The sequence below is a fragment of the Streptopelia decaocto genome (assembly GCF_964273445.1).
Source record: "Streptopelia decaocto genome assembly, chromosome: 3".
NCBI classification, from domain to species: Eukaryota; Metazoa; Chordata; class Aves; order Columbiformes; family Columbidae; genus Streptopelia; species Streptopelia decaocto.
This window is the reverse complement of record NC_138656.1, coordinates 44,664,159-44,684,213: the sequence shown is the minus strand read 5'-3', so window position 1 is coordinate 44,684,213 and position 20,055 is coordinate 44,664,159. Positions and strand designations below refer to the sequence as shown.

The 20,055-nt window shown below is 43.3% G+C and overlaps 1 protein-coding gene across 1 annotated transcript; it reads right to left on the bottom strand.

Annotated features, from left to right (window-relative positions):
• Positions 1-1,088: 1,088 nt before the first annotated feature.
• URB2 (URB2 ribosome biogenesis homolog) lies at positions 1,089-19,948 on the bottom strand. The gene is made up of 9 exons (XM_082047320.1): positions 19,642-19,948; positions 17,935-18,111; positions 12,852-16,230; positions 10,501-10,661; positions 9,147-9,257; positions 7,979-8,221; positions 6,842-6,932; positions 5,303-5,442; positions 1,089-1,822 (listed from the first exon to the last, which is right to left on the bottom strand). Exons 1-9 carry the CDS (start codon positions 19,765-19,767, stop codon positions 1,625-1,627), a joined length of 4,626 nt encoding a protein of 1,541 aa, XP_081903446.1. The 5' UTR covers positions 19,768-19,948; the 3' UTR covers positions 1,089-1,624.
• Positions 19,949-20,055: the final 107 nt, after the last annotated feature.

The window sequence follows — 20,055 nt, the reverse complement described above, 5'->3', positions numbered from 1 at the left end:
GCCCACATCAGCTTTTCACCTTTGAAATAAAATACAGAAATGGTAGTGGTGTACAGCATCCAGCTTGGATGGAGTTAGCTTGCTTCATTAGCAGTCCATATGATGCTGTGCTTTGCATTTATGGCTAGAACAGTGTTGATAACAAACCACTGTTGTGGCTGCTTCAGAACAGGGCTTGCACAGTATCAAAGCTTTCTCTCCATGCTTCTTGTTCAGGACATGAGGAAGATCATCTCCAATCCAAAGGATGAAGTTTAGCCAGCGCAGGAGGCTCCACAGGGCAAAGATGACGTGCCTTGTCAGGATCACAGCCAGTGGGGCAGTGCAGGAGGAGGAGGAAGGGCTTCATGTCAGACAGCAGCTGCCCTGCCCTGCCTGCCCTGTGGTCCAGCTCCACCTGCCTTGGCTCCCCCACAACCCCACTCCCCTCCTGTGTCTGTGCCATGTGGTCTCTCGCCACAGCCAAACTTCATCCTTTGGACCTTGCTCTGAGGCAGAAGGGCCTAGTAAAAGCCGTAAGCCATATTCCAGTCTTCCTCTGCCCTGTCTGTAGATTAAAGCAGATAATCATGCGAGAGTATTGAGTTCTTACTAACTGCATGCACATTTGAAGACTGTTTACCACTTAAGTAAAAGTTTGGATCTTTAGCCTCTAACATTTCAACAAAATAAACTTCTGTAGTCTAAGCTAATGAAAGGCAGCTATTTCATAAAGCTTCTTACACGCTCAAATGTGATTAATTTACCACAGCTTATTAAATTACTGTCAGCTGAGCTGCAGTAAATCTGGGGCTTGTTCTTGACCTAGAGTGAATGCAAAGCACCAAAGCTTGGCTTAGACCAAAGAGGCCTCAGATAGGTCTTGGTACTTAGCATTTGTCACAAGATAAAAATGTACACCGAGAGTGAGCGCAGCTCAGATGACCACGTGTAATTGCTTAATGACAGTAAATCGACCAGAGCTCTAAGCAGTCAGTCTTTTTGATTATCATGAGATCACAGGGTAATTAAGTTGGAAAGGAAATTCAATAGGTCAGACCAGGTTGCCCAGGGCTGGATTAAAGAGCAAAACTAACCAAGCAAAGATATACAAACTTTCAAATTTTTTACTGTATTTCCACAGTTTTGCACAGTAGCCTACACACAGCAGTGTAACATTCATGAGTTTCTACAGTAACAAAACATAAAATAACAGGGCACAAAAATAAGCACTTTAACTGCTTTAATTCTGCTTACCATGTAAGCGAGGAGTTATAACCCTCACTGGCTTTTACACCAGACTATTGCTTCCATAGAAAAGCACTGTGATGTGCCAAAGCCTGACATCTGCTGCCAGACTGCAGCTTGCTCCCCAGGGCTCCCAGCGCATTCACCAGGGCCAGCACAGGTGCAGCAGTTCTGCTGTGTGTGGCACACAGCAGGACCAGAGCTAATAGCACACCCTCCCTCCCCATTGCCCTTTTCCCTTTACGAAGCCTGGCTGTATAGAGACAGATGCAATACATGTTTACAGGACCCTCTTCAGATCTGACCTTACTCGTCGTCCCAAACCAAAGTTACTGAGGATTTTCTGAGCAATGTACGATCAATTAATAACTGAGTATGCAGCACCAGGCAGGATTCATCATGCAGTATACTTTTCCTCCCCCTGTTTTTTTGCTTTGTGGTAGTGGTTGTAATCACTATACAGATCCTTAAAGACCTCCCTTACACCTGCTGGTAGTGATGCATTTAAGAACTTGATGTCTCGTTCAATGCAAAGGTCAAGGATGTGATATATCCCTTCTGTGAGATGTTTCTTCACAGCCGGGTGCAAAGTCACCTACGAGAAGAACAGAATTGCATGAAACTTGAAGACAAAAAGGCAAAAAAACACCCCTTCCACAGTCAATATACATTAAATGCTGACAACATGTTATCCATTGCATCAGACCATCTGGAACAGTCCATTAGACAAAATCTGAGATTTTGACTTGTGCAGTATTTTCCTGATTTCTGCAAACATGTTTTGCAGAACAAGCATTCCGCTGGCAATGAAATGCACAGGAGTGCTACTGTACACATTGCTGAGGAGGCAAAGACACTGATGATCTTGAAATTACATGAAAATTCATCAGCAGAACAACCGTAATTAAAAAACTATAAAATACCTGCTCTGGATTACACATTCCAGTAGATTCTGTATGTGTCATACTAGCTGTATACTACTAAGTCTCAGTTTCAAATGAGTGCTTCCTTTAGGCTACTCCATAAGTTACTTTGGGTAGTCAATCCATTTTAACTTATCATTTAATAACTTGATATTAATCTAACAGTTTATATCTGAGGACTTCAATGTATAAGCCTGCATAAAATAAGCCTTCAAAAAACTCAGGAGATGTGCGTTTCCTTTATCTGTTTTAACATCAGAAATCAGGTCCCTTGCCTGAAGACAGGCAGGAAGTTGAAGGAATACACCAAGTGACTGAGGACTCAATGCCCTGCTCCTGCCATTACCCCTGCTCAACCCCTCAACTGGCAGAACCACCGCTACAACCAGGAACATCAGTGCTGACTCTATTGCTCCAGGATAACTGGAATTTGTGCTGTGCTCACAATCACTTGCTAAATACTTCACTGCCTGAGGTGGTGCTGGCCTTTGGCATAATCACATTATTTTTCTGCACAACCATGTCTTTGCTGAATCCCAGAATTAGCTTTATGCCTCCAGACCTGAGCATCTGCACCCCAGGCCTAATGAAAATTACATTAAAAGCTGTCATTAAAATTCAGACTTCTTTCTTCCTGAGGCAACTAATAAACTTTTCACTAATGAAGTGAACTCCTAATCACTCTGACAGGCTCCTGCTCTCCTTCTGCCCCAAACATAAAACAGCTAGTATATTTTATTAGACCTGCTAACATAGCCAGGAAAAACATAGAGCAGGCATTAAGGCACGTAAGCCTTTCTTTAGGTTTGTGACCCCAATGAGTTTGCACGTCCAGAAGTTTGACATTTTTCCCCTCTACATCAGTTGCTCTATTGGCTGGTTTACAACAGATGTTATTTCTCCCCACGCCATGCACTAAAGTAACAAAACAGTTGAGCATCACAACTCCCTGTGAATGCTCTGGGCCGGCCTCTCCCTTCCCAGGGCAGAGAAATCACTGCAGAGAATGAGCACAGGAAAACACACAAATATTGACAAGATGGACCAGCTGTCCCACTTGGGATAAGGAGATACCACAGAGCTGCAGTTCATGGAACTGCACCCCTTACATCACAAATTAATCTGGACCCATGCCCTATTTGGGCCATTCCTGCTTTGTAGTTACCCATAAACACCCTCCAATAACACTGTGGGAAGCAGAACTAAAGATTTAAACAGCTGCCACTACCGGCTGCCAGTTAATTAAGCTTCTAAGTGTTTTATGGTGTACATAGTTAGCACAACCAATTTGTCAAGCATTACAGAGCTCTTGATGTGAGACATCAAATGTGTGAAGAGATATTTCACTATTGCTGAGTTAAGCAACATCTCATAGGCAACAAGGGAAAAGCACTGTCAACAGTATGAAAGAGGCTATAGATGCCACCCACTCCAGCAAGGAATCTTTCTAGATTAACACAAAATATTTCACAAGGATATCTTATTTCCTGGTATAAAGAGGAAGCACTGAGGGAACTGTTACACTGATACTTTAGGAATAAGTGGACGTTTAGGCCCATGGCTTTCACCAGTTTTAGTCTGCAGACTCTTAAAAGGGTTCCAGCAAGTGTGCAGATGCCCCTAGATTTAAATCTACCAACATGTTTTCCACAGTTACCTTTGATGGAGCCCCATGGTCTTCAGATCACAGGCTGAAAGCCACTGATCTGGACTCAGAAGAATGACTAAAGGAGTGTATATGAAAGATGTGTGACTCCCTAAGACAGGCGTGCTGAGGCCTCCCCTTCCTCCCTTATCCATCAATTCTCACCAGCCTAATGAGCAAGCCATCACTCACTTGTGCTCTATCTATTCTGTCAGACAGAAAACACCCTTTGTCACAGCACCTGGTGGCTCACTACACCCATTCCCCTTTCCACGCCCTAAAGTTCCATGCATACATTGCTGATCTGTGGTTTCAGCTGTCATCCATCACCTTCCATTTCCCAGTGATCAGTATCGCACAAAACTCTCCTAGAAGTCTCATGAGACTTTGTACACTGCTGACACTAAGTGTCCTTTTAACTTGGAAAGGTTATTTGACAGTTCAAGTCAGGTTTTCTGAGTAAAGGCTCTGCATTCAGTAACAAACAGATTTCAGAGTTCAGAGATAGTCAATTAGAGCACAAGTAATCTTAATAGTTATTTGTTTCTAGTATCTCCTGAAGTACTATGTTTATTATGTAAACAATAACCAACTTACCAGGAAGATTAAATAAAGTAGCTAAAAATTGACATATCCTATTGTTTTGCTCCTAAGCCTTGGAAAAAAGCTGGGCAATAGAGAAGGCAGCTGAGTTTAAGCTACCTAACAACCTTCATGGTTAGTTACATTTGTTATACCATAATCCTTCAGCAACACAGCACCAGTTGGGATATTTTTGTGGCAAGAGAGCCTAAAATCAAATACTAAAACTCCTTTTTGCATTTCAGCCCATGCCCAGACCAGAGCCACAAAAAAACAATTTGCAGGCACTTGCAACACAAGCAGCATTCAAACCCTGGTGAAATCTAAATCCATTAGGCTGACAAGAACAACAATTTGAACTTAGATCTGGATGTGAGAAGCTACTGACCTGGTTCTGACATTCGTAATAGTAGGAGTAGTTCTTTTCAGCAAGGATGGGAATGATATCTTTGGTACAGAAGGAGAACTACTGAGAAGCTTGGTAACATTTTCTCCATTCGCTTACTCATTTAGACCGTATGAACAGACATCTTCCAGGAGAATTTTTCTCCATCACTTTGCCAGACGGGCCCTAACTGCTATCAATCCTGGACAACTGAGACTAGCTAGAAGAATCTAACTACCACATGAAGAAGAAACACCACCCAATAAAGCAAAGCAGCTCTGTAAATAGGCATTGCATTGTTTTCCCTTAAAAAACAACACAGCCCACAACTTCAGAAAGTTTTCATGAGCTAGGTAAGAAAAATCCTCAGGAACTCTCGCTCAAAATAACAGAAAGTCTGGATCAAACCTGTACCCCATGAGGCACAGCAATTTTATAACTTCAAAGATTTTTAAAAACTTAATAGAGCTGCCTCTGGAACAGGAGCTCCAAAACCAGTACAATACCATGGCATTTTGAAGATGGATAAGAACACGTTACCTTCTGCAATTCTGTCACATACTGAGCCACAATGAAAGCAGAAAACACAGTAAAGTCTTCCATTTCTGCAGCGATATGAGTATACATCCGTTCCACCAAGTGTGCACACTTCAGTATAACTTCAAACTCATCTGTGTTGCCTAAAATAGAAAGTGAGTTGCAGTCTGGCATTTAAGGCTTAAAAACACTAGGAAAAAAAAGAAAAAAGATCTGTTATCTGTTGAAATGCTAAAAGCTGCAGCTATGATCCCTTCCATGATTCAGTCCCAACCAGCACTGTGGAGGAGAGAACAAGGAGACCAGAAAATTATGTTCATTACCTACAGAAAATTAGAAGGCATCTCTTAGAAACAGCATAATGAGAAAGCTTTCTGATTAGAGTCATTACATGTAATACAGCAGCAGAAGCCACAGCACTGGAGATAAAGTGAGACTGCAGAGATCACCTGAGAATTTACCCTTTCAGTAGGCAGTGAATGAAGATAATACAAACATGGGAGAAGGGAAATCTAGAAATAGCTTTCACGTTACTTGGTATGAAAATAAAACAATCCTGCAAAGATAAACAGCATGTTTTTAAACTTCAGGTTGCCATGTACCCATAAGCTTCCAGTGACCCTTGCCTTATGCAAACATATTAGAGAAGCTAGCAAAGCCTAAAAGTTTGGCACCAGTTTAACATACCTGTTTTTCTATCATTGGGCAACATATCAGCTGAGATAAATCTGAACATGGAATAAACTGTACGACATCAGTGGAAAACTGGGATACAAGCAGTTGCAGGTCATGAAGTCAACTTGTCTCAGAAAGTCACACTATTAATGACAGGTTACTTGTGTCCTGACCAGCGTAAAGCACAGGAGGATTGCCTTAATCACTGCGAACATCTTTGAGTTGGCTACTTTAACAATGTAAATTATTTAACAACTTCCAGTAATAAGTCTTTTTTCTTTCTTCCTTTTGAGATACTTAACGGCACTAATTCTAAATCCTTCAACATACAGATATATAACCTAAACCCAACTGATGCTTTAGATACATGTAATGTTCTGGCTTCATGCTTAGCACGGAATGGTGACAATTCAGGTCTGTAGTAAACATAGTTCCAGTCTCAAGAAGCTCCACTTAGTAGGATGTATTTGGGGCTACAAGTTCAGCATATTAACGTGTATCACCAGAATCCACAGCCACTATGTTTCAGGCACAGGGTTTGATAGGAAGAGCAGAAATCGGGCACAGCAAGCCTTACTGGTTCCTGTCTACTTGCCAGCCAGTCAGTGAAGAATAGCTTATTCACCTAAAGCAGTGCTATCTGGATGCAGCTCCACAGGAGCCCCAGTTATCCTCATAAGCCCACAATACTGAAAAGCTCATCCTCAATGTTATGTAATGGACAGATAGGGCTAATGGTTTCAATGCCACCACTAGGTTTTGAGGATTTGCTTCTGGTGTCAGACTGCCCTGTTCTGCACCCCGTCTTGTAGAATATACAAAATCACAGTGTGTATATGTAGTGCCGAATTGGGAAAGAAATGGTACCTCTGTCTCCTTTCTGACGTCCTTCATGCATGACAGAAACAACCAGACGATGGAAACTGTTCAGAAAAGATGGTGCTGCTTTCAATAGCACCTGCAAAGACATGAAATAAAAACATCTGAGATTATGCGGTAAAGAGAGTGGAGAGGTACATCACCCCATAGTCTGAGGGAAACAAATTTCTGTGAAGGAAGCTATATAGTTTATACAGCTGTCAGGAACAGAGACTGTCTTTTCATTCTGCATCCACACAGTATCTAGCACATGAGAATCCTGTAACAGGACTGCAGTCCTGGTCATATTCCAATATAAATAACAAGTAAACATCCTATTAGAGTTACTCCATCTCTCCAAAGCAGCATTTGATTTAGTATCTAAGGTCTAGGGAATTTTTTCTTGCTGGTAGAGAACCTGTGCAGCCAGACAGATTCACAGAACACTGGATCCAGGAACTCTACAGATCACCATGTGGAACAGCCTGGACAGGCAGTTTCCTACCATAGGGCTTTTGTAAGGGCACTTCAGCAATGTCTACCGCCTTGCTTTTAGAACTTGCCATTTCCTCATCTTTAACTTTCTTCACTCTCAGTCCTAATACAAATGCATGAGGCCCCTTTCCTTTTTTTCTCCCACCTCTGCCTACATATTCCATGTAGGAGTATCTCCAACCCTGTGCAAGTCCTGGCACATCTTCACTTTCCCATGCCAGCAAGCTGACAAGAACACCAGGATGGTACAATGTTTGAGGGTCACCAACTTCTAACATGTCTAAGCCATGTTTTCAAAGGACTGCAGAATCTTAATTTCCAGTGAGAATGAGGTTCTACAGCCCGAGCCATTTGTGCTTCTACAGATCAACCATATAAAAAGGGCAAGTTTTATTCTATTCTAGCATCAGATGTTCATAATCAATCTGCTGCCAAAGACCAACAACACAGGCATAAAATAAAGCAGGAAAGCAACTGAAATGATGTGATTTTGAGATTCCCACCCTTTAAAATGACAAGCAGCACAAAGCACTTTTATACTGTTAGGACAAATTATTTCAAAACCACTAGTAAAATAAAATTTCTCATCACTGGCCTCTATGTTGTTTCTTTCTACTTTTTTTGCTTCCTCCCACCTCCTCACACATATACCTTTGGATGACACTGCACAATAGAGAAGAGCACTTCATGGACTCCTAGGAAGACACCACGATAGTCTTCTGTCTTCAGACGATCCAGAGGGACTGTCAGGAGAATGGTGAATGCCAATGCCACATGGTGTGGATTCAAGAGAACCCCTTCTCCTTGCCTTAGCAGAGCTGCTACTGTCTCTAGAATAGGTATAACTATGGTGGGAATCAGCGACTGGTCCTGACAGGCCTCTTTGGTTTGCATCTACAAGAAGAGAAAAACAGATAAGGAGGAGTGTGTTAGCCATCTCTCACTAGCATTCACACACCAGAGAACCACAGTGCTCTGACTTGAGGCAATACAATCAGACTGGTACAAGCTGGACTGATAGGAAGACTTCTGCACTTTAGCCATTTTTGTGCTGCTGCACTGTGGGCAAGGATGCATATGATGCATTTCCAGCAAGCACTGCTGTGAGTGTGGAATTGTAACTACTTCCCAGTCCCAACAACCAGCACCTCTTTGCACCTCCTCACATCAACACAATGATGCAGTTCTCTCCCTTACAAGCATGCAGACCTACCAAAAAAGGGCAGAAACTGCATGCTCACGATTCCCAAGAATTGTAGACCCAGCCTCTAAAAAATCCTGGTCTAGAGACACCATCATCATGAGAGAAGAAAAACCTGTATCACTGGGTTTGTATGCTGTACAAATGAAGGACAGGAAACTTGGATTGGGTTATGTTCCGTTAAGTTTCCCACTCATAACTCAGTGAATTAATATATATATATATATTTTTTTTTTAATATGAGCACATTTTTCTTTTTGTTTTGCTGCTGCTGGCTTCTGCTGTGACACATGGCTGACAGTTACCTTCACCTTTGGACAGGAGACTCAAGACTTTCTTCTCTGCAGCCTAACAAGTTTCTCTCAAGCTCCAGATTCAGCCACAGAAAATTACTGGTAATAAGAAACAGCTAACAAACACACTGCACTCATATGAGGAGATTTACTTGAAGGAGGAGAGAAAGGGTTGTGACCAAAAAGTGCAGGTGAATCTGGTATGGATTTCTCTGGTATCCACAATTTTTTTTCCTGTACGCCTCTGTGCATGTTAGATGTAACCGCTACAGACTTCAATAAATAAAAGGGATAAGTAATGGAGTTACAATAAAGAGATACTTACAGCTAAAGCTGTGATTATCTGTGGGCTGGCAAACCAGAAAGCTTTCTCTTTGTCTCCACTTATCGGGCAGCTCAGCAACAATTTGGTTAGCGTAACAGCTGACAATACTTCCTGCAGAAAGCAGATTGATGATCAGTCACGGGTACAATATACACTGGCTCCTTTCAAGTACAGAAGAGCCCTTTCAAGGGCAGTGGCAGTTTTGAACATTACCAGAGCCTTGACACATGAAAGTCCTCCCACCAACAGATCTCTCTGGAAACTGTGAAGTAAACAGCAGCTCAACAAAATGCAATATGCTGAGCAGCACTGGCCCAAATGCACTGCATGCTATATTTAATTTAGAATCAACTTACTGTACAAAAAGGCTTATGTGATTTTTAAGAAAGCAAAGCCTTCTCCTTCAGCTGCCACTGGATAACAGAGGGAAGTAGGAGGAAAACAGGGACACCAGTACACTATACACTAAGAATCCTGCATTTGGTAGCAGGGGCTTTTTCACTTTCTGGCTCTTACAACAGACTGATAAAAGAAACATATTGCAAGCTATACTCAGGTGGTAGGAATTATATGCATAGCACGGGGATGCCAGATACACTTTCAAAATGATATATCAAGAATTGATGCAGCACAACTGTGTTTATTTCTGAAAAATAAGAAACACCCAGATAAATGCCCAAGTTTAATCCAAGTTTCATTCTCAAGTTCCTGAGCTTTCTGTGGAGGGTACAGCTGGCTTTTTTCCCAAAAGTGTTCCATATGTCATCACTGCTGCTTAAGCTGCTTTGGAGAAAGACACAGTATTTATAAAGCTACTGAGTGGTATCTGGTTACTACAGAGTAAAAGCCTTTATAGAGACAAATACCAAAAGCACAGGTGCAGTATTGGTTTTCCTTAAAATTGCCAGGATTTCTAAAAGTGCCTTTAACCCTGTTAAGAAGAGCCACAGACAAACAGCAGTTAAACTTAATGACTGCTAGTATCTGTTGTGCAAGTAGAAAAAAAATCTCAGCATGGCCTGTAACATCACAGCTGTGTGACTTCTGTTGACATTAATTAATGTATTACTAATTATTATTAATGTATTAATGGATTAAGACTGCTGAGTCCTTAAACTGGACAGAAAGTTTTTCCAGTAAGTTTCCATGGTCCTTCCACCTCCCTCAATTTATATCCAGAATATATCTCAACACAGTCACTAAGCCCTTAACTGTGCAAACTAATTTGACCTGATCACTGAACATAAATCAAGAAGAAAAAACACATTTATCAGATTTATCATTCAGTCAAAAAAATTCCAAGATACAGAAAACTGAAGAAAGAAGTTGAAAATAGACAAAGCTTATGCCTTACTTTAGCGTTCTGTTGCCAAACGTTCCTCATTTCGAGTCCCTGCAGCACCAGCCTCATTATGGCATAAAACTCCTCAGCAGAGCAGTTTCCCAGCAGCTGGACAAGCACCTCTGTCAGCTCCATCTCCATAGTTCGGATCACCTGGGTTGTGACTGCAGGATCTGGGTATTCAAGAGACACAAGCATGTCTTAATGCATTCCCAAGACAGGGACTTCCACAGGTAAGAACAGGGCAAATCGAACCTTAAAACAGCTCCGCAGGTACCTTTTTAACACTCAAATGCACAGAGGGCCCCATGCTTTCCCTTTACCTCCCTCCCCAACAGCGCCATGAATTGCTGTTCTTGAGAATTTCCTGCCCTAGGTTTCAGAGAGCAGTCCTCATACCAAGAAAAAACCTTCAGCAGTACGGAAATACTACAACAAAACATGTGCACAGGCCAAAGGAGTCAGCTAACCAGGCCGCAGGGCTTTACTACAAATGCTGGCCACAGAGCAATCACAAGTCACAAAACCATTAAGCTGACAAAGTTTAGGTCTCTGCTGATCGTAAGTCATACTTCCCACTTATTCAATTATTATTACATAGGCAGTCCTGGACTAGCTTGTATCTTCATTGATTCTGAAGGCCTGCTTTTTAGCTCCACAAGTATCTACAACGGGGGTGTCGGGCTCATTTTGACTGGGGGCCACATCAGCCTCGCGGTTGCCTTCAAAGAGCCAAATATAATTTTAGGACTGTATTAATGTAACTACTCCTACAGTTATACAGTCCTAAAATTACCTTCGGCCCTTTGAAGGCAACCACAAGGCTGATGTGGCCCCTGGTGCAAACAAGTTTGACACCCCTGATCTCCAGGACCTGTGGCAATGCTGAAAGACTTCTTCAATAGGAATCCATATTTCATCTTACTGAACACTTTACTTATTCACCAGAAATTCTTACAGATTTTTACAGTGATTAATTACATAGTCAGGCTAAAGCACTTTACCAATCTCAGACAAAGTGAGCCACAGGATGTCAGCAGAAAAAGTACAGCAACTGACACGTCCTCATGGTCCCTAGTTGCAGTGTGAAATCCCCGCTCTCAGTGCCCTCACTGAAAACCACAACGCTGAGGGATCAAAACACAGGCCAGGGAAGAGACAGAGTTTTCCTGCATCTGTGCGTAAGTTCTAGCTCAAACTCAACTGTATAATGCAAGATCAGATTTTCCATGGAGAGTTGTGCTCTGTTCTTCACCATCTAATGCCAATATAAACATTGAGATCATGACTGTAGTACACTTGAGCAGCAGCCTCCAAAGTGGGGTGCGCCCACCCCAGGACAGGCACAAGACAATCCATTGGGGTGCAGGAATTATAAATCAAATATCTTTAATAAATAAAATAAAATGTAAAAATAATGTTTATTTAATCTTTATCTCATGCTTTTTAAACTTTTGTGTGTGTGCTTCAGAACATATGCAGCATACCAGTAGAGCAGCACATGCATATCATTTATAAATAAATATATACTGAGGCTGCATGCTCATTTTTTTTTTTTTACTCATAGGTGTGCACAATCAGAAATGTTTGGAGATCACTGCACTACAGCATGTTAGTAGTAAGTTTGACAAATTGTAACTGTTTGGAGAAGTCAAAGAGAACCATTATGTCAATGTTAGTTTAGTTCATCCCACTTTCTGAACAAGACAATACAGAGGAGCCATTACACCACACAGTTGGCAAGAGACGTTTGTCACGTCATTTCTAGCCTTGGCTCCTCATTTTATGAGGATGAAGGGACTGATCTGCCAGTCTCCCACAGACTTTATCAGAATTACGGGTGTTCAGCATCTTTAACAGTTAGGTGATTTCCATTGTTGTATAACCTTGCCCATCAGATACAAAAACAGGTGAGTATTTTACTGTAAGGTTCTCCAAGATCCTCAGATAAGATGTATCAGCTCTGACCTGGTGCACATCAGCTGTTTCACTGGTATCTGTTACATCAACCACAGGAGCAGGACACTGCACCTTTAGCCTTACACCCAGAACTATCACCACATTCCAGTTACTGGCACAATGCTCTAAGGGGATGAGTAACTGAGGACTTCAACTCTATTAAGATGTTTGTGTCTTCCAGGAGAAGTTCGTTACCAAATAAGATGGTGGCTGTGATCCAGGTACCTCAACATTGCCTCCTTAAAAATGTTCCTGTTATGCATTCACAAAAGAATAGCCTACTGCTTTAACACAAGTAAATAGATACAGACTTTTCAAAAAGCCGCATGTTTTACTAAAGAGCTTTTAACTCGCCCCTGTGCTGCAAAATTAACAAAGTGCATGGAGAGTGGGAATTTTCATACCAGTGAGGAGTTTTTTCATAGCAAAAACAACCGTGACTGCAGTTTCTTTTCCGGGATACAGCTCTGGTACCGAGCAGAAGACGGTCAGGAACTGCAACGCAGACTGAAGGAACTGCAGATTACCTCCTGCGCAGGGCAGCTCTCTCAGTATCTGAGAATAAAACTTTTGGTACAGTTTAATACGGGGTTGTTCCAAAAACCCACTGAGCTCTGTCTGACAGCTCTTCTTGACAGCATAGCTCAGATCTGCTTTGAGAAGAGTAGTGACAGACGGTATGAACGCTACAGGCAAAGGCTGGTTTTGTGTGTTACTCTGAAGACCGTGTTCAACAGTTCTGACCATCTGCAGAACTACTGGCTCCAACAGAGCAGACGCTACATCCACAGACTGCAGCTTCTTTTCTGGCAGCTGCTGAAGGTAGAGTGTGACTACATGACACAGCGTGGTGAATGCCATGAGCAGTAACTGCCCAGCTGCAGGATTCCAGTTTTTGCAGCCTTTGCTTTTGGCTGCACCAACATCTGGCTTGCAGCTCACCAGGAACGACATGAACTTTTCCAAGTTGAGCTTCACACTTTGCCTTCTTTCAATAATCACCTGAAGAAAGTCTTCCAAAAAGGCTTGGACTTCCTGGAGATACTGTGCCCAAACAGGAACAGTCAAAATATCAGTGAAGAATTTACTGGCTGTGAGCTGTGAGGTCATGACAGCCTCAAGAATATCACTGGCATGAAACACCTTAAAAACTGAGTTGGCATTCCTGCCAGCTTGCAGGCACCTCAGGAGGTGGCAGCACGTACTTAGAAACTTCAGCAGTAATGGCTTGCTGCAAGAGACACTTGCCCTGGTATTGACTAGCAGGGACAACAGCACCAGAAAACACCGGGTACAGTCAGAGGGAAGAAGACTGTCTAGTTTCAGACGAGAAACAATTTCTAGCAAACCCAAAAACCTTTCCAGCTGACTTTCTTTAAGCATGACAGGGCAGCCATTTTTTACTAACAATACTATACACTGGGCAACTTTCTCCAGCATTTTCCAAGACAAGCTGAGCTCGTTCTTCAGTGTTTTGTTTTCTGATGATGCTTCCAACAGGTCAACATGTCTGCAAGCAGCCAGGATTTCTTCGTGCCAAGGGATATTACCTGCAGAGAGCTGTTGAAGGGGCAGATCTACCGAGTCCCTGGCAGCAGAGGGCAGCACCTTAGCAAACTGATGAATAAGACTGGTCAGAAAAGCACAATGCAGGACCTTCATTTCTGGGAGAAAGGAGCTTTGCATCAAACCAAGAGATATCTTTCCAATGCTGATGGAAGACTCCATGTCTGTATCAGCTTCCTGAGCTTTGGCTAATACTAATGTCTCCAAAAGCATGTTTGCAATGTACTCTACATCTTTCAGAGACATATATGGCAGCAGGATAGTGAGGTTGGAAATGACAAGGTGCCAGTGGGCCGTAGGGTAGGTGAGATCACTTATCGCAGTGATATCTCCATCCCATGGTTCAGATTCTCCCCTGCTCATGCTGGATCTCCCAGACTCCAGGATGAAAGCTGCAGCATGCTGCAAGGCCTGCAGGTCTGCTTTGGTCTGCATTAAGACCATCTTCATTTTCTGAAGTGTGAGCAGTTCTAAGCAATATTTGCTAGTGGAGGTAAAACTATTTGCAAGTTCCATGACTCTCTCCCATGATTGCTCCTCCGCACCAGGGAGGAAAGCCGAAATGCCCCCATGCCTTGCAGCAGATGCAGAAACAGCACCTGCAATTTCAGCTGCTGGAGACACATATTTACTGCAGCTAACGCCAAACAAAGTGTCTACCTCAATCCAAGTGTAAACAAGGAGGAGAGCAGAGTCACTGGCCTTTCTTAGCCAAAGATCTGGCTTTTCTTCCTGCCTTCTAGGAGCTTGCAGCAGCTCCATCAGTGGCTGAATTATTCCTTTCTGCATCTTTGCCAGCAGACTCTGAGTGCGAAGGACCACAGGTGAAGGAGTGACATCATCTAGGCTCCTCATGTTGAACAGAAAAGCATGCAGCACTGAGCTCACTGACAGCAGCTTCAAGGCCATGTCAGCCGACCCTTCAACAGCAGGAACAATAAGGGTCTGGCATTTCTCCACAAAGAGACACAAAATGTCCAGAATCTGGTTGGGCGGCAGTTCAAGGAGGCACTCACGAAGCTTTGCTGTCAGGCCAGCAGAGAAGACAGGCAGCCTGAGCTCATCAGCAGCCGGCCGGCAAATGACTGTCAGCACCTCCTCAAAGAGCCTTGGGAACTGTCGCAGTTTGGAGTAGGTCTGAAACATAGTGCTGATGAGAGACTCCTGGGGCTTCTTCGTACGTGGCTCAGAGACCTCGGCATCAATCCAAGCTGAGGCCACTAAGTCATCCAAGTCTGGCTCTACTATAAGGTGGTTTAATGACATTAGGAGTTTGAGACACCTGAACCAAGCAGGGACAGAAGCCTGGGAGTGACTCATCAGCATCTGTGCTAGCTTGCGGTAAAACCCAAACTGTATCTCCTTGTGCCGGATACGGTCACTGGCAACATTATAGATATCACTGCTAAGCACCAAGTTCAGAAGCTGTTCCAAAGCAACCAACTCTGTGCTCCAGTCCGCAGGAGAGAGTGTATCCTCCCTTGCCTCCTGCTGCAGGCCAGAGAGCCCGAGGCAGCCAAAAAGCCTGCTGAGCATGTGGAAGCACACGAGGTGGTTTTCTGCCTTACAGTACGAGTCCAAAAAGAGCTTATATAGCAGGGACACCGAACCAGCCACAACAGCTCCATGAATGGCAGGTTCACAAAAGCCACTCGCCAGTTTGGTCTGCACTGTGCTGACTGGGAGCAAAAGACTTTTCAAAGCTCCTTTCTTCTTCTCCTGGAATTCCTGTTCTGGCAGCAGCTCCTCTTTGTAGGATGAGAAAAGCTCAGGCTGGAATAACCCAGCCTGCAGCAAAGTTTCTACTTGGTTTCGGATTTCCTTGCTCAGGTGCTGACGCACATGGTTGTCATCTGCTTGTGTCCAGCTCCTCACAGTCAGCAAGTGCCTCAGGAGCAGACATGGCTGGAGCAAGTGACTTGTCACTTGCCCAAACACACGATTTGGGTTGGTTTGCTGCCTCTGGATCAGGAGGTATTGAGCAAAGGTAAGCTGGAGGACGCTGAACACCTCGGAGCCCACAGTGTTGTCAGAAGCCAGCTGCTGACATGCCAGCTTAGACAGCTTGCTGAGAAGATCAACCAAGAGTTCACATTTTGCTGTGTAAATGATGGAGAGTGAAGGAGTAGAAAGAATGCCACTGGAGCAACTCAGCACAGTGCCAAGGTTTTGCTGTGTTTTTTGAGAACAGGCCTCTGATAATCTTTCATTTATGACCTGAAGATTGGAAACAAACAAAGAAACAAACCAGTTAATTTTGCACACAAAGATAAAACTCACCATAATGAACCAACACCACCTTCTGTGAGCTCTGGCCGCGAGAAGGAAACAAGGACCTGCCAACAGCTGCTGCTGGGCCTCTTGTATTGTGGGTCTCAAATCAGAAATTCCTCTGGCCAGAAAAGCATTCCTGCATTTGTTTATACCACAGGATGTGTAAGGAAGCCCCAATTCAGTACGTTTGCTACCTGATCCTAACAATTGATCCTACAGAAAGGGAGTAGGGGTAAATTTCCTCCCTTCTTGCAAGGTCCCCAAAATTATGTTTCAAACAAGCAACAAAAAAACCACACACAACACACTTCCAACCTTTGATCCAGGAAGCTTATTTAGTAAGAATGCCCACAACTAAGTATTCTTTTTCACATTTTAAAAAGAGGCAGTTTCCTGTGGTGATATCTGGAATGTGAAGGACTGTTCTCTCTCCTCTTTAAGGGATGCACAGTTCTAAATAATTGATGTTTACTTGAACTTGCATTTCCCTTCCTTTTCTCAAACTTTGTGTTGATTTCCCTACGTTTTTTTCCTTTTATTCCCTTTTCATTTCTTCCCTTTTCTCACATCCAGAAAATCTTGTCAGCAAACAAATTTAGCAACAATTTACAACTCTGCCTCTATTCCAGAGTTAAAAATCTCATCTGTCTCCTTACACCTTGCAGCAGACAGTTCATCTCCTCAGCTCAAGCCTCACTGAACTAAAACAGATCCTTAAATTCTTTCCACTGGACCCTCTACCACTTCTGGCCTTGGTCTTTAGGGTACTCTGGTCTATACCTCTCTCCTAATCTTCAGACAGGCAGGTTTTCACACTCAGTACGTGTTTAAAGTCGGTGTGCTTTCTGCCTAACATCTCTGAAGCACAGATCTCATCCAACCAATTCTCTGTACTTCACAAATCAATTTCTGCAGGTAAAGACAGTTTTCTCCTGCTTCCTTCCAACTAGATCACAACTAAAAGGGTCATTTTTCCAGCCATTTTGATGGCATTTACAGCCATCCACTAATTCTTCTATTTCTGTAACCGGGAAGCTGAATAAGAAGTTAATAAGAAGTTACACTTTCTCGTAACTGAAGTCTCCCCCATTCTTTTTCAAATGAGGTTAAAATAATGATATGATTAAGATATTATATGATTAATAATAATTTGGTGCAACCCCCGTTCAGAGTCATTGTAAGAAGCTGCAGTGTCTGCTGAACAGCACGTCACTCTGCACAAGTACTCATGTCAAGCACACTGATGAGCCCCACAGTGAGGGAAAAATCTCTTTCTTTAAGACTCCCAGGCAAAATGGCAATAAAAGCAGTAAATAATACAGAATAGCAACATATGGAACCAAGCCTTTACCAACCTATTGAAATACTTAAACGAGTTCACTCTCTGATAGTTTGAAGAAGTCAAAGACAGGAAATTAACTTTAAGGTTGTTATTAGAATGCTCTGCCATTTTCAGCCTTAGTGCTACAAAAATACAAATTGTGTTGCAGAAAAGAAATAGAGAAATTTTTATTAAAGGTCCTAAAAGCCATCTTATTAATTATTCTATAATTCAGGTAACACCCTATACAGTGAGGAAAAGTCACATACTGTAGAAGACACACACTGCTATCCAGCGTGTTGCAAAAGATCCAGAGTTTTAGTTACCTGTGCCACTGAAAAACTGAGACCGATGGTCTTTCCACTCTTTAACAGATTCTGTAGTCTTCTACTATGGATAACGTTGTCTAAATATGCCCACAGTTTATCAACAACTTCATCCTCCAGTTCAGGTTTCTTATTGTAGTATGAAACCAATGCATGGCTTACCCAATCGAGTAATACCTGTTACAAAAGGGAAAAGAAGCAATCTTTAATAACCCCCAGGTGAAAACAAGACAAAGGTAGTACCTCTTCACAATTACAGCACTCATCCCTTGAGAGCTGCTCTACATCCAAGCAGAACAGGCTCTGACTTAGCAGAGAAGTCCACCCTTGCGGGTTTTAACTAAGATCTACATTCCTTAGAGCTTTCATTCTAAGTCAAATGTTCGGCCCTGTGCCGCCCTGTGCCCCCGTAAGGCAGCTTTCAGGAGTCAACATCCTAAGGCCCTTTCATCAGGCTATATTTCTGACAGTCAATACTGATTAGCAAACATAGTCTTTTAAAACAAAACATAAAGAATCAGATGGTTTTCACTTTCTGACAGTTGGTATTCCTTCCACATCCCCTTCTTGGTACGCTTAAATTTACTACCTAGAAATTCAGTCCTAGGAATTTTGACAAGCAAACTGGAAAAGGTTGAAACCTATTTATTTAAATTATTGATTTCAAAATAAAATGATGGTGTATGGCTAGATCTAGTTTTCTAGGTAACTGAAAAAACAGGAACTCAAAACACTGATCTCAGATGGCACAAGCACTAGGCTGCAAAAAAACACAAGGCTGGGGGAGCAGTACAAGACACTCCTCACTCGGGGAAACACTGAACAGACATTTGGGAAACATGGTCAAACCAGAGGACTAGAGGGGAGAGGATGGTTTCCAAGCATCTTCCAAGGAGATGCTCATGAACCCTGAGTGCACTCTTTCCATGTGCACAAACTGAGAGCACCAGGAAACACGTGTGTAGCTACAGTCGCGTCTCCCACTCTGGAGTCCTTGTTCCTAAGTATGACCAGAACCATCAGACTTTAGAGCATTCTGTGTAGGATATAATAAACCATGCTAATGACAGTTCTGTTGACAGCGGTCTCTTGTCTACCTGGGAAACAGAAGATACACCAGCCCCTCTATAAGAAACACTCTGCAGGTGTTTCTGCTGGAGCGTCATGAATCATAGAATCACAGAATGTTAGGGATTGGAAGTGGCCTCAAAAGATCACCTAGTCCAATCCCCCTGCCGCAGGAGCAACACTTAGATGAGGTTACACGGGAATGTGTCCAGGCAGGTTTTGAATGTCTCCAGAGTAGGAGACTCCACAGCCTCCCTGGGCAGCCTGTTCCAGTGCTCTGGCACCCTCACCATAAATAAGTTTCATCTCATATTCAAGTGGAACCTCTTGTGTTCCAGTTTGCACCCATTGCCCCTTGTCCTACCGTTGGTTGTGACGGAGAAGAGCCTGGCTCCATCCTTGTGACACTCACCCTTTACATATTTTTAAACATTAAAGGTGATGTTATGAAAACATTTTGTACAACCACACAGAGATCAATAGCCGTTCATAATTCATCATCAGAGCCATATTTGCACTACCACCTGGGGTCAAAAGCTGAAGCAACTAGATCTGGATTTTATTAATCAATTTATCCCCCACAACAATCAATTATCGGGAATTTTTTTCTTTCGTTGCTTACCACTGAAAAGTACTTACTTGCTCTTTATTAGGAATAACGCACTGGTGGGAAATCCAGGCAAAATGAGCTAGTTTGAGTTTGTCTTCCCAAGAAGTCTTGGAGCTTTTCAACTTCGGGTAAATCCCGGAGTAGATGGCGGCCATGGGGACAGCACATGGGCCTCCGGAGCCGGCGAGACACGGCTGAAACAAAGGCCAAAGCTACGGCAGCAGGACGGGAAGGCGGCCACGCACCCGCTCCTCAAGGCCTACCCGCCAGCGGGGCACCCCAGGCCCTCCAGCCCCCCGGCCGGTCCCTCGCTCCCGCCGCCCCTGCTCCCTCCGCCGCTCCCCGTCCCGCCGGGCCCACGCCGCTCGCTCCGCCCGCCCCCCCCGCTCCCCCGCCAGGCAGCGCCAGCCGAGCGCCGAGTGCGGGAGGCAGCGGAGGGAGCT

Bases quoted from the DNA above. Each gene is read 5' to 3' on its own strand.
- URB2 (XM_082047320.1), bottom strand. From the start codon at position 19,767: ATGGCCGCCATCTACTCCGGGATTTACCCGAAGTTGAAAAGCTCCAAG. The intron at 16,231-17,934 runs GTAACTAAAACT...TCCAATCTTCAG, and splicing joins TCAGTTTTTCAGTGGCACAG to GTCATAAATGAAAGATTATC. The intron at 5,443-6,841 runs GTACCATTTCTT...TTTCTATTTTAG, and splicing joins ACGTCAGAAAGGAGACAGAG to GCAACACAGATGAGTTTGAA.